This window comes from Emys orbicularis, chromosome 24 (assembly GCF_028017835.1).
Source record: "Emys orbicularis isolate rEmyOrb1 chromosome 24, rEmyOrb1.hap1, whole genome shotgun sequence".
Lineage (NCBI taxonomy): Eukaryota > Metazoa > Chordata > Testudines > Emydidae > Emys > Emys orbicularis.
Window position 1 is genome coordinate 1,416,980 of NC_088706.1, and position 15,342 is coordinate 1,432,321.

The 15,342-nt window shown below is 48.5% G+C and overlaps 1 protein-coding gene across 1 annotated transcript in view; it reads right to left on the reverse strand.

Annotated features, from left to right (window-relative positions):
• Positions 1-15,342, reverse strand: part of CERS4 (ceramide synthase 4) — a 124,665-nt gene that overhangs the window by 84,237 nt on the left and 25,086 nt on the right. Inside the window, exon 2 of the mRNA XM_065422098.1 lies at positions 261-434. Coding sequence (XP_065278170.1) covers positions 261-433 — 173 coding nt within the window. The 5' untranslated portion in view covers position 434. The remainder of the gene's footprint in view (positions 1-260; positions 435-15,342) is intronic.

Genomic DNA, 15,342 nt, shown 5'->3' on the forward strand with positions numbered 1-15,342 from the left:
AAGAGAAAAAAAGCTTCTAGGTGCTTTTGAAGAGGGGTGGGAATGCTGTTGAGTGTTAGACCCTCGAGGCACAGTTTGCGTTCTCTGTTTGGCACTCTCTAGATTGTGAAGTGCCAGGTGCTATTGGGAGAATAATGATACAACTGTCTCAGCACATGCTCAAAGCTGAAGTCTCTGTGGGCCACACCGGGAACATCCACTGGCCACATGTTGGCTCCCAGTTGCAGGGCCCAAATTGCCAACAGGGGAAACAGACTCACCTTTCAAAGAGGTACCGGATAATAATCAAGAGCAGGGTACAGGGGATGCTGAGCAGGAGGTCTTGAGGCTGAGGGTAATGGATGTCCTCAGATTCCTTCATGTCTTCCCAGGTGATTCCTGGGGGAAGCCAGTACTCATGCCACCATAACCATTCATTCAAAGAGTGCATCATCCTGGAAGAGAAGGAGACCAGAGTAAGCTTGAGGATATTCTAGCAGACAGCAAACCAGTCAGCACAGGCCAGTGAAGCAGGCAAGGATTACAGCCAAGCTGAGCATGCACCTGGCTATGAAAGGAGGAGAGGGGCGGGGACATACCGACACAAGATATTTGTAATCCACTAGTACATTTTCAATCAGACATTTTGCAAGCACTGGTTACTGGCAGAAGGCCTAAAATGCCGAAATGAAATCAAATGCCTTAAAACTCAGCAGAACAAGGGCTGTCATTATTCCCAGCATGAAGCACCAGCCACTTTATAGTTTAACACTGAATCCATGATTCCAAACACATTTGGAGAGGCTTCCCCTCCAACAGGCAGTGAGGTGCCCCATCCCCAATGTGCATCCCACTGCAGTGCCTGCCAATAGAGCTCCTTTTATCTGCAAAAATAACAGGAGTACTTGTGGCACCTTAGAGACTAACAAATTTATTAGAGCATAAGCTTTCGTGGGCTACAACCCACTTCTTCGTATGCATCCGAAGAAGTGGGCTGTAGCCCACGAAAGCTTATGCTCTAATAAATTTGTTAGTCTCTAAGGTGCCACAAGTACTCCTGTTATTTTTGCAGATACAGACTAACACGGCTGCTACTCTGACTCCTTTTATCTGTACACTTCCTCCCTCCTGGGCTTTTTGATCTCTTATTTCTTTTATCATAGAATCACAGAACTGGAAGGGACCTCAAGAGGTCATCTAGTCCAGTCCCCTGCACTCAAGGCAGGACTAAGTATTATCTAGACCATCCCTGACAGGTCTTTGTCCAACCTGCTCTTAAAAATCTCCAATGATGGAGATTCCACAACCTCCCTAGCCAATTTATTCCAGTGCTTAACCACCCTGACACAAGTCCTGTGCTTGGGATGATTTTGTTAGTTGTTTAAAAAAAGCCTCATCCTTATGTTTTATTAGCACTCTCATTTTACACACTCACACAATGGAGGTGCCAGTGCCAAGACTAATTAAAGCTGCTCTAAGTTTGCCCTTAAAACAGGAAGAAATCTGTTTTATGCTTTAATGATTAAATTGAATCCCCACATTTGGCACAGGAATTCTTCCAGGAAAGACTGAATTTTCTATACAATTTTAAAGAAAATGATGAAGGCTATTATTCCATAACTCTAGTGCAGATAGAACTGTGAACTGTGTCACCCTCTAGAACATGCATTTCACCATAGGTGGTACACCTGGTCTAAGTATAGCCCATCATCACTCAGGCAAATAGGGAAGGGGTAGGGAAGCAAGGTACACTCAGATCACTGGAATTACCATGCCCAGCGATATAGCAAACACTGTTTTACAGAAACCCAGGGGAAGGTGGAAGGAACCCAAGCATGAGAAACAGCAGTACAGGACTCCCATCCAGAAAGGACCTAAACCCCAGCCCACTTCCTGCCAGCAGCAGTGCAGAGTAGATCAAGTACGGAAGAGAGATTTGCTTTTAGAGGCAATTTTCACCAGATGTTTCCTTCTTAGTGCGAGGACATGGCTGATTCTGGAAGTGTGCAGGGTCTGACTGTTCTTCTTGGTCTGGAGATTACCACTCAGCTCATTCAACTCCTTGGGCCTGGCCATGACTGTAAAACCAGGATCTTGTTAATTCCAGTCATGACTTTCCTGTTTTTCCTGGAGCATTCATGGCACAGCCCAGTGTGGACTATGAGGGAGGTTGGCTACAAACAGATTAGGCAGACCCTGCCACCATGTGCTCCATCAATAAGGGCTTTCCTTGATGAGTGGGAGGATGGGACTTCTGGTAGCCACAGCTCTAAGACAGGAACCACCTTTCAGGGCTAAACTGCTTGATATGCTGTGACTGTATTGGCTCTTTGCATTTGGGTACAGGATCCCTTTATCCAGGTCACGTGGCAAATAGAGTAATGATGCTGATCATGACAGAACCCAACTCTCATCATACTCATCTTCACCTCATTGCTAATAACATTATCTGTTCTTGCTGGGAGCCTGTGTACACTGAGGTAGGGTTACCATACGTCCGGTTTTTCCCGGACATGTCCGGCTTTTTGGTAATCGAACCCCCGTCCGGGGGGAATTACCAAAAAGCCGAACATGTCCGGGAAAATACCGGCCGGGCACTTCCCCTCCCGCGGCTGCTGTGCTCCTCCCCTGACTCTTCGGCTCTGTTTAAGAGCTGAGCTGCCCGAGCGCTACCGGCTTCGGGCAGCCCCCATGCTTCCGGACCCTGAGCCGCCGGCCGGGCACTTCCCCTCCCGGGCTCCGGGGGCGCAGGGTCCAGAGGCATGGGGGCTGCCCGAAGCCGGTAGCGCTCGGGCAGCTCAGCTCTTAAACAGAGCTGAAGAGTCAGGGGAGGAGCACAGCAGCCGGAGCCCAGGAGGGGAAGTGCCCGGCCGGGGGCACAGGGTCCGGAGACATGGGGGCTGCCCGAAGCCCGAGCGCTACCGGCTTCACGGTTTGCCGGGCAGCCTCCAGACCCTGCGCCCCCGGCTGGGCGCTTCCCCTCCCGGGCTCCAGCTGCGCTGGGGAAGCGCCGGCCAGGGGCGCAGGGTCTGGGGGCTGCCCGGCAAACCGTGAAGCCGGTAGCGCTGGGGCAGCCCTTTTCGCGTGGCTGGGAGGGAGGAGGGGGAGTTAGGGCGGGGACTTTGGGGAAGGGGTGGGGAATGGGCGGAGTTGGGGCGGGGAAGGGGCGGAGTTGGGACGGGGCCGGGGGTGGGAAAGGGGTGGGGCCAGGGCCCCGTGGAGTGTCCTCTTTTTTATTTTTTGAATACGGTAACCCTAACTGAGGCCACCTCAGTCATCTCCTTGCTCAGTCAGCATGTTCAGTGCTTTCTTTTCAGGTCATTATTTTACTCCGATTCTCTGCTGGTTTTTGCCAGCAGGCCTCTAGGGCTATTTCCAATGGCCCACCCACTGTGCGGCCCTCCCACACAATGTCTACAGCTCTGCTGGAAAGATTTTGTGGTGGCTGCTGCCGTTTGCAAGCCTACACTAGAGGAGCTGGTGGGCTGTGTACGTACAACACTCAGGAGAGCAAAACCACAGTAGAAATGCTATGTTTTATTGCCTTGCCAGGAATCAAGTTTCAAGGGGTAGCCATGTTGGTCTGTATCCACAAAAACAACAAGGAGTCCGGTGGCACCTTAAAGATTAACAGATTTATTTAGGCATAAGCTTTCGTGGGTAAAAAAACCTCACTTCTTGATGCATCTGAAGAAGTGGGTTTTTTACCCAGGAAAGCTTATGCCCAAATAAATCTGTTAGCCTTTAAGGTGCCACCGGACTCCTTGTTGCCTTGCCAGGACACACTCTACCCACGGATTAACCCTCACTATGAGGGATGTTACCCAGCTGGAGAGACATTTCTCTCTGTCCCTAACAGATCTGCAGTTCTGTTGCTAGTACGCACAGCTCAGTAACATCACAGCGCTGAGTTATGGAAGTGAGACTCAACGGACTTAGAAGGGTGTTCCTTCCAGGAATACCTAGGAGCTCTCTTCACAATGGTAGCAGAGCAAAAGCAGGATGATGGTCTCTGCTCTCAAGACAGGCACACGTCAAGTCCAGGGAACTGCATCCCCATGTCACACAGCATCTGTCAGGGCCTCAAGGGACCTTTGGCTTTTGGAGGTCTGTAAGGCTAGGTCTACACTAGGGGGGGAATCAATTTAAGAGACGCAAATTCAGCTATGCGAATAGCGTTACTGAATTCGACGTATCCTATTCGACTTATCCTGCTGTGAGGACAGCGGCAAATCGACCGCCGCGGCTCCCCCGTCGACGGCGCTTACTCCTCCTGACAAGGTGGGAGTACGCGCGTCGATTCGGGGATCGATTTATCCGTCTTGATGAGACGCGATAAATCGATCCCCGAGAGATCGATTTCTACCCGCTGATCCGGGTGGGAAGTGTAGACTAGCCCTAAGTTAACAGAGTGCTCATGTTGGACTTGTCTCTATTCACAGAGGTCGGATGCCCTCAGAGGTGTCTGTCTCCAGGTGGCCTAGCTTGAATTGGTGCCTGGACTGGAATAAGCCAGTAATCTCCCTCCACCTTCTCTCCTAGCCCAGGTCTGTGGTGTAAGGAGTGGCCTGAGGGAGGAGAGGAACTAGCACTGAGCCTGCAGCACCAGCCAGCAGCACTCGGTGATGAGGCTGCGGATGATAAAGGGCCTCCTGACCAACGATCTCATTGCAGTCAGGCATGGGGTCTGGTGTTTGCCTCTTGCAGACTGTGTGTGGGGTGCCTAGCACAGGACTGTGCCAGGCTGGCTGCAGGCGTCTTGTGACCTGTGCTCTGGGTGGGGTACATTTCCCAGGGCTGCTTGGGGTGGGCATAAGCACTGGGTGCGATAAGCTGGGGCATTGCAGGGACGAGCCAGGCCAGCCGCACAGGCCCAAGGTGAAATGTGCTTGATACCCCAGCACTGTGCTGACCAGGAGTAAAGTTGGTGATATCTCCCTCCAAAGTGGAGAGCCAGGCAGGTGTCAGGCTGTTTGGGGATGTGGCTCCCATGGCAGGGTTTAGCCCCAATCTGCTTCCTGCTGGGAGGGCAGGAAGGGGAGAGTGGAGAGCTGTTGCCTGCGTTAGGGCTTTATAGCATGCAGTGCTGAGCTGGTTTCAGGCAGTGGGGGAGCCCCCCCTCTGCAACTTCCTGTTGTGGGGGGTGGAGCAACCAAGGCATCCTGTCCCTGCTTGGCTCCACAGCCAGCCTGCTCCCAAGGCCTGAAGAGACACTGCGCTCTAATAGAAAGAAACAAGGAGCTGCCCAGGCAGCCCTGGAGAAGAACGCTGCTCCCCGCTCTGCACAGTGTCACCCAGGGCCCCAGCACAGCCGGGTTAGGTCACTGCACACAGATGGCTGGTGTGCCAGGAAAAGTGTCATGCTTCTGGTAAGCTGGGCCCTGCACGGGACAGCCCCCTCTGCAGGATGTTACACGCCCGAGGGGGGAGCTTCAGGGGAGAACAGGGGCACGAGAAGGTGCACATGGGCAATAAAGGTGCTGACTAGCAAGAGAAACACCAGACTCCACACCCTGGCTGACCACAGTGAGATCACTGCTCAGGAAGTTACACTCCGATGCACACAGGGTGTGGGAGCAGGGCAGATGGGGGAGGGGGGGTGTCAGTTTGTTTGCTTGTTTTCTTTCTGGTTTACTTAATTACAGATATTAGGACTTGACTGTCCCCTTTCACCAGTGAACTAAGAATAAGTGGAACAGTGACATCACAACAGACCAACCCTGAGATGCAGCTATCACAGAACTCAACTGAGAGGGCAGGGAAACCCAGCCAGGCTGAAGATGGCCTACCGGCAGCAGTTCAGAGACTTGGCCTTTCTTGAGGTTTTGCCTGATGGATAAAGGGGCCTGAATGGGTTTACAAACAGAAAAATATTTTTTCCCCTGGTAGAAATTCAGGTTCTCTCTGGCAGACTGTACGGACACTTGGAGCATTAGGAGGAGGTCATCACAAGTACCAGGGAAGTGAAACCTGATGAACTGAAAGGATTGAGAATATAATTCAGATTGGTTAAAACACTTTGAGATAGCTAGCTTTTAGCAGCAATCAAATACCTGAACAACAGTAGGGAGAAAAGCTTTCCGTGTGAAAGATTCAACAGCCATCCCCTGCACTTAAGAGACAACAGAGCTTCCAGGCCACTTGTGTGGGCCCCCCAGCATAACCAGGGAGGAGCAGACTTCCCCAATCCCGAACATTCCTAAGTTTAAAAACCAAGCAGAAAATAAAAAATGTTCAGGCCTTCTCCATCCACCAGAAACAGCAACAACAAAGGGAAGTAACTCCCACGTCCCCCTTTCCCTTGCAGGTGATGTTTAAACTGGGTGTTTCAATGCAATAGCCTATCACTCTTGGTTCTATTATATACTCTAGGTTTTGCCCCAGGGATCAGTATTCTATTTTTGCTATGATGTTTAGGCCTATCTGGTATCAGTAATTTTACATAAATTTGTTCGGATATTTATTGGGTTAAGTTATTCTGCAGGTATTAAAAACAGCGTTTTTTTAAAATGACTCAATAACACGAGTAACCAAGCAGCTCTATTTTCTGCTTGTATAAGTGTTTTAAAACCTGTCTCACTCCACTGCCTAACAAAGAGTGAGTGAAAAAGCTGAGTGTGAATGAGGCAGCATCCTCATAGGGGAGGGCAGAGAGGATCCAGTTCAGGATTCAGTCACTAGGCCCTGAGGCCAAACACACATTTTCTCTCTCTCATACTTCTAATGCAAAACATAGATAATTCTTTGAAGGTAAAAATTCATAGAGTCTTAGGTCTCAAGGTCAGAAGGGCCTGTTATGAACATCTAGTCTGCCTGCCTGCATCACACTGGCTAGAGAATGCCCCCCAGTGATTCCAGCATATTTGAGGCCTTCTTTATATAACAGAAAAGGGTACAAAGCAAAGCAACTGCTCTACCCTTTGCAATTCAGATAGAACAAATCCTGGAGTTAGGGAAGCTTGGAAAGCTGAGGGTAATGGCAATGTCTCTAAAATGACCTTCTACCACCCAAAGGACAAGGTTACCTTGCTCTTTAAAGAGCCCTCAATGCCTTACAGAAAATATTCTAGGATTATTGGTATCTGTATTTATTGTATATACTTATTATTTGTTTTTGGTAGCCTCTAGAGGCACCATTCAAGGAACAGGGTCCCATGATGTAGGCACTGTACACACGTGATAAAAAGACAGTTCCCAAAGAGCTTATAGTCTAACAAAAAAAAAATGAGGGGTTAACATTAGGCCAGGGTTTCACAGTTAGGATTTAAAAGTCAGTCAGGAAATGCAAAAATGAAGGTTGCAACAGTAACATTAACCTAGTTATTTGATGATATAAAATTATGGAGAGAGAAACTGGAATACAAAGTATTAGGGATGTGGCACGTGGCCAAGGGAGGGCCAAACCTTGCCAGCACTACCAGCCGTCTGCTGCGAGAAGCCTCACTGGGACAGAGCTTCTGCTGGTATAAATTGCCACAGCTCCACTGCAGTAATAGAGCTAGGGAGATTCACAGCAGCTAAAGATCACCCACTGCTACGGTCAACGCGCTGTGCAGCAAGCACTCGCTGGCACTATTCCATTCTAGATAGGTTTTCCTACTGCAATTATCACCGTCCTAGCTGAGCACCTGCCTGTCATGCATTAAGCAACGTGCCCACATGTCTGTCATGGGTTATTTGTTCTCTCTCCCTCTCCTCAGGGGGAGAAGCACATGCAGTGGAGTGTCTTGTTTTGGTAGGTTATTTGTTTTGCTTTCTTTAAAATAAATATACCTGTTGCTCTGTGTTTATGTTAGAGAAAGCCAGTCAAAGGAATGTCTTGCATTTGGAGTGCAAAGTGAGGTCTGTGATGGTCCATCGTTCCTGGGGGAGCCCTTAGATTGCTGAAGGAGCCTTAATTTTTGTATTTCCTGACTTTTTTTTTTAAATTTACTTGCTCATCTTTGTGGATTAAATGCAAAAAGCTTCTCTCACTTCCTTCTACAGAAAAGGAAAGAAAGTGCTAACAATCCTGCTGACCTGCTCCAAGGATTCTACGAGCACCGTGTCCTGCAGCAGAGAACAGCTCAGCTGGGCTCCCTACAGCCTTGCGGTGGGACTAGGGAACCAGAATGACACCACCCTCACCAAGCGCCTGTGGCCATGCTTATTTACATGCTGAGCATCAGAGTTTTCAAAGCACAGCTGTTCTGAGGGCTCTAAGAGAAAGGAAGTGTGGCAGCTAGAAAGGTTATTTCCCCTCCCAGCTCAAATGACCAAAAGGGTTTGTCCAAATTCCCCTCCCCCCGTCCAATATCACTTGTGGCTACATCCCCAAAGGGGAACATTTCAGAAAGTTATGAGCATGACAATCTGGAGATGTTTTCATCTGCTCCCAAGCTAACACCAGAGAGAGAATGTGTGTGCGCGCACAAGGGTGTACCGGGTCTTCATTTATAAACGCCTGTGTGAGGCAAAGGGGGAGAGGCGGAATCAGATGCTTTTGTGAAGAACTGGGCTTTTGCCATCTCTCAACCTAGGGAACTCAACCTAGGATGTGCAGTCACCACGCCAAAATCCCAGCCTCCACAGCCCCTCCCCAGCAACTGCCCTTGGACCTATGCAGTCACTGAATCTGTGTCTACACTAAACTCTTTCCTTGAGTTCTCCCCTTGACATTGTACTCCAGCAGTGCTGTCACTGGGGAGAGCAGGAGCACACACAACTCAGTGCACTAATCGCACTCACTGCTGGGTAAAACACATGGCTGAGATACCCCGTTGTCGTCCCTGACAAAGCAACAGCGGGAACATGTCAGTCTTGCCAATGCCAAAAGTTTAAAAATAATGAGTCAGGCCCCTCCGCCCAGGACCGGCTCTAGGCACCAGCAAACCAAGCTCGGAGGTTTTTTGTTTTGTTTTGTTTTTTTTCCCACTTGGGGCGGCAAAAAAACCTAGAGCCGGCCCTGTCTCCGCCATCAGAGTGACATTTCACAAAGGATCATGCTGCATTGCCTGGGCTGTCTTCTGACCTCCCACTGCCCATCCCCAGCATGGGGGAGACCAATTTTAGTGTCCCCCACTGTTCCGAGCACCTGCAGCGGTGATTCTGGTCCCTACTGCAGGAGCTCTCGTGGCTGCCTGATGGTGCAGCACTTTCAGATTCTCCTCACACCCCAAAATCCTCATTAATCTTGTGTCCATCCCCCCCACATCTGCTTGTCTCCCAGCCAGCAATTAATTATGCACCCACAGGCCCATCAAGCCCCAGGCCTGGTGCTGCAGCAAGGGAGGGGGCAGCAGGGAGCAGACTGACCCCCTGGTCACACGAGGGAGTGGCACTGCCCTGAGCTGATGGGCTCTTCCCGCTCCCTCCTCATCCCAGCCCTCCTGTGGGGTGGAGTCAGCTGCTCCCTCTCCCCTTCTCTGGGAAGCTGAGAGAGGAGCTCGGCTTGCCTCCGGCAGCAATCCTGACTGGCTGCTCTTCCGCGGGAGGTGGGGCAGTGAGGTAGGCAGCCAATCAGAGGGCATTTTCTCCCAAGCAGGGCTAAGTGATAGGGCTGCAGCATTTCTTATGGCAAGACTAGGGCCCAAATCCTATTACTAGCCTCGAGATTACGAGAGCTGGCAACACAAGTGTCATCAAGGCCTTAGTAGTCCGGATCAGACTCCAAGTCAGCTCCCTCCCCTTTGGGTGTAACCCAGGCTGCTTCTGCTATCTTCCTCCATCAGAGAATCCATGTGAACTTCATTTGCTGGTACCGAGGGGATCCCCTGTGCTGACCTGTAGTTATGAGCACTAACAGCATCAGCTAATTGGATAGCAATGTTACTAAAAGGAGCTACACATTACCTACACAGGACAAAAGCAACAAAGACCAATGCCTCAGTCTAAGTGGTGCTTGGCACCAAAGTCATGGCCTCATTATTATATGTAACAAACTTCGCTCACCGTCTACACGCTGGGGAGAGGTAGCAATGCCTTGTGCTCACAGCATTTTGGGACAGTCAATATTCTTCTCCTTAATGTTTACTTAATAAATAAGCCATGCAAGTCTTTGCCAAACAATGCTTGGCACTGGGCTTTGTTGCTATAATAGGGGCATGTGTATTCCAGGCTCTATAAACAGATTGTGCAGAAAATCACAGGTGATGCCATCAAGCCAGCAACAATACCAAAAGCTGGGACTGGGAACTGGACATGGCTAAACCATCTGGGTTCCCTCTTACGTCTCACCAGCTTGAGGCACACAGGTGCTGGCACATGGCCTCAGGGAATACATGAGGAGGCTGATCCCCTGTACCTGGTGGAGAATATAATTCAGATTGGTTAAAACACTTTGAGATAGCTAGCTTTTAACAGCAATTAACCCAATTTTTTTCAATCTTCCCTCATAGGTCATATTTTCTAGACCTTTAATCATTTTTGCTGCTCTTCTCTGACTTTCTCTAATTTGTCCACATCTTTCCTGAAATGTGGCACCCAGAACTGGACACAATACTCCAGTTAAGGCCTAATCAGCGTGGAATAGAGCGGAAGAATTACTTCTCGTGTCTTGCTTACAATACTCCTGCTAATACATCCCAGGATGATGTTTACTTTTTTTGCAACAGTGTTACACTGTTGACTCATATTTAGCTTGTGATCCACTATGACCCCCAGATCTCTTTCCGCAGTACTCCTTCCTAGGCAGTCATTTCCCATTTTGTATGTGTGCAACTGATTGTTCCTTCCTAAGTGGAGTACTTTGCATTTGTCCTTATTGAATTTCATCCTATTGACTTCAGACCATTTCTCCAGTTTCTCCAGATCATTTTGAATTATAATCCTATCCTCCAAAGCACTTGCAACCCCTCCCAGCTTGGTATCGTCCATAAACTTTATAAGTGTACTCTCTATGCCATTATCTAAATCATTGATGAAGATATTGAACAGAACCAGACCCAGAACTGAGCCCTCTGGGACCCCACTCATTATGCCCTTCCAGCATGACTGTGAACCATTGATAACTATTCTCTTGGAATGATCTTCCAACCAGTTATACACCCACCTTGTAGTAGCTCCATCTCGGTTGTATTTCCCTAGTTTGTTTATGAGAAGGTCATGCGAAACAGTATCAAAAGTCTTACTAATGCAAAGGGCACCATCCAAGCATTTAATGCCTACAGTTAGGGCTGCCTGGCTAATCCCATTTTCAGTCACTCATCTGTTTCTGAAATGTTCATCCAGGGGGCTGTGACACTCCTAGCTTGTTTCCCCGCCCCCGCCGTCCCAGTGTAGCCTGTTAGCAAGTGTGAATAAACACAGTTCAGCCAATTTTGAGTAGGAGAAAAATGTACACTTTCCCATTTACCTAAACATTCTTGCAACCTTTACTTGACCAGCTTTAGTTCTGAAATAGCTTTGCGTTGGAGGCTGAAATGGGATGCTGAGGAGCCGTCCCTTGAGTGGTCTGGTAAAGAATGGTTTTGATCTGACAATGTTATGAGCCTTTGAAAACCAAATGTAGCAGATGCCCAGTATATTTTGCATGGTTTTTTCTTGTTTTTTTTTACAATCTCAAAAAGGAAAACCAGCTTTTGCATGACAGACACTAGCTCAGATGTGCCCTGAAACAGCCAGTGAAGATGCGCAGTGACTGGAGACCTTGTTTCATATACAATACATCTTATAAAATGCACAGGAATTAAAGCACTGGCTTCAGTGAACTTTATTAAATTAGTTCCATAGGTTGCAGCACAAACGAGTACAATACTTGCAATTTAAACAATCTGCAGGCTGCTGGAGAAATTTGCCAATAATTAGGCTCAATGGTTTGAGCATTGGCCTGCTAAACCCAGGGTTGTGAGTTCAATCCTTGAGGGAGCCATTTAAGGAACTGGGGTAAAAATCTGTCTGGGGATTGGTCCTGCTTTGAGCAGGGGGTTGGACTAGATGACCTCCTGAGGTCCCTTCCAACCCTGATATTCTATGATTCTATGATAACAAGATCTGAGATTCAACAATTGTTTGTAGGAAGCAACGGTGGTTGAATTATTCACTGTGAATTCTTTGTTCAGCTCAACATCCCTGATGACTAAAGGCTAATTACTTCCTTGGTTAACGCCTTGTGTTTCATGGCTCTGTATTCGGCTGCTGCTATCCTGTCTCCCAGCTCCTCACTACTGAACAAAGCAACAGCAGCTCTTTGCAAGACTCTTTCTTTACAGTGAATTTAGAGCCAGTGAAATCTGCCAAACTGACATCCCTGTAAACTGAAGATCTACAGTATTTATCCCCAAAGTCTGCACAGCACAAGCAGCTGCAGTACCAGCCTCCCTTACTCGGGAAAGGCCCCTCACCTATATCCCAACACCTTGCCATGGCAGGGCCACCTCTAGGACTGAGAGGATAGAATGGGCCCAAGGAGCCCAATGTCTCTACTGACACTGCCAACAACAGGGCTGTCACAGTGTTCGCTCACTGATGGGGCACTTCCTTGTGGCTGCATCTGGGGATTAACTCCACTCAGGTCCGATGCCCCCCTTCCACTGGTTGCTCACACCGGGTCCTCTCGCTCTCCAGGACTAGCAGTGCTCCTTCATGACTCAGCCCTCCAGCCAGGTCACTATGTAGTCCTTCCCTTCTGAGGTATCGAAGTCCCACTGGATCAGCTGAACTCATCTACTCCAGACAGGCTTCCAATCCAAGACTAGGTCCTGGGCCACTTTCCAGTGGCTGGTAGGGGAACCCGGGCCGGCCTGCCTGTCCACTATTCCAGGTTCCAGTTTAGGGATCCTATGTCCAGAAACAATGGTCTGCTTGCTCCCAGACCCTGTTGCTACTTCCTTGGACTCCTTCCTACTTCTCTGCTCTATCTTCCGCCCCTCCACCCCGGGGTTTACCAGCGCAAACTCCCTCCTTCCAGGGAATAACTGCAGACTACTTAACTCTGTAGCCCCAAACACACTCCCTTCCCACACGGAGTGACGGCAAACTACTTCCCCTGCAGCACCCTTCTGTTCTCAGCTTGCTGGCTTTACACAAGTTCAACCTATCCCTGTCCAGCTGGGCTTCATCATCCCCCAGGTGCAGCCTTTCTGGTTAACTGGCCTATATTTAACCTGCTCTGCCTTGTGGGGTGGACACCCCATCACAGGGGCTGAATAGTGTGAAATGGCATGTGAATACTGTCCACATGGAATTCGACTAAGACCAACATTGATGGGGAAGTTTCTTCAGAGATTATGGGGAGGGGAGGCAGGTCCACAAAGCACTACAATGACCAGGCACTGGGAGAGCAGGGCTCAGAACTTTAATCCTTGGCACAACAACTGCCTGAGACACTGATGCCTCTTCTAAAGTCAAGTTCTGTCCTTAGCGCTGCAGATTATGCTGAGGCCTAGGAAACAGAGAGCAGCAGCAAAGACACAGAAGCCTCTGCTAAGGGATCTTCTGTGCCCACATCTGGATGGGGGAGGAGGGTACTCAGGTATCACCAACCCCAGTATTCAAAAACCATGAGTCAGGCCTCAAAAATCATTAGTTTTTTTAATAATAAATATTGGGGGTTAGGGAGGGGGGGGTTCTTTCCCCCTTATTTCTGAGCCTTTACATTGTCCTTGGGGCAAATGTTCAAGCTTTTCTCTGCAACCACAAGGGCTAGAAATTTAGTTTTTTGTTAAGGTGAAAGCTGAGATTTTCATAAAATCATGTGACTATAGATGCTGCGTTTTTCAGGAAAACCCAAATATTGTGTCTCACTCGCAATAAAACTGTGAGAGTTGGCAATACCAAACTCAGTTGCTGAAAACGTCCATCAGCTGAAAATCAGGGCAATGCCAGTAAGTGAAGCAGCAGATTCCTGAATTGCTAACCTTAAATGAGAAGGAGAGAATGAACCCTGGTGGGTGAGGCAACAGGAAGGAGCAGGCATGCATGACATGCACTCTAAAGATACAGCGAATACATGGCACAGAAATGGAAATGGAGCATCTTGAAGGTAGGAGATAGAAGCCTGGAAAAAGGAGGTGAAGGAGGAATAAGTGGAAGCCCCCTGGCATCCCAGGAAACTGCTTCCCACAGGCCTTCGAGTTGCTTGCATTAAGCGGGGACAGTCATTACAGACTCTGACCCAGCACATCCAAGAGATGCAGAGGCCAGCCTCTCTCACCCAATCATCACTCTCCTCCATGCTGAGCATGGAGCAGAAAGGCTTTGGCAAGCTTGCACCAGCTGCCTTCTTTGAATTATAATGTCGATGGCTTCAGGAGGCATTTCCAAAGTTCAAAGGGATAGATGAATATAATATACCTGGAATTTAGCTTTTGACACAGTCCCACCTGACATTCTGATAAGTAAGCTGGAGAAATGCGGACTTGACAGAACTATCATTAAGAGGATACATAATTAGTTAACCTCAAACAAAGAGCAACTATTAATGGAATCAGATTGGAGGGAGGTCTCAAGTGGGGCTCTCCAGGGATCTGTTCTGGTTCCGGTGATGTTTAACATATTTATTAATGACCTGGATGTAGGAATAGAGAGCATACTGATCAGATTTGCGGATGACACAAAACTAGGGAGGCTGCCAACACTTTGGAGGATAGATCTAAGATTCAGAGCAATCTTGATAAATTGGAGAACTGGGCTTTAGGCAACAAAATGAAATTCAACAAAGACAAATGTAACCTGCTACACTTAGGGAAAAAAAAACAAATGCACAAATACAGAGTGGGGATAACTGGCTTGGCAGCAGTACTGTTGAGAAGGATCTGGGAGTTGTGGTAGATCACAACCTCGTGATGAGTCAGCAATGAGATGCTGTTGCAAAAAAAGCAAATGCAATTTTAGGTTGCTTGAAGAGAGACATAGCATGGCACAGGAGGTGATCGTACCGTTCTACTTGGTGCTGGCTAGACCTCAGCTGGAATACTGTGTCTAATTTTGGTCACCAATGTATAGAAAGGATGTGGAGACATTGGAAAGGATCCAGAGGTGAGTGACAAAGATGATCAAAGGGATGGAATGCAGCCATATGAGCAAAGGCTGAAGGAAGTGGGTATGTTTAGTTTAGGAAAGAGGAGATTGAGGGGGGACATGGTAGCGGTCTTCAAATACTTGAAAGGCTGCCATAAAAAAGATGGAGAAAAATCGTTCTCTCTTGCCACACAGGGCAGGACAAGAGGCAGTGGGTTCAAACTACAGCCCAGCAGATTTAGATTAAATCTCAGGAAAAACGTATTAACTGTAAGAACAGCAGGACAATGAAACAGACTGGCTAGGGAGGCTGTGGAAGCTCCTTTGCCGGAGGTTTTCACAAGGAGGCTGGAGCCATCTGTCTGGGATGGGTTAGACACAACAAACCCTGCATTTTAGCAGGGGATTAGACCAGATGGCCCTCCC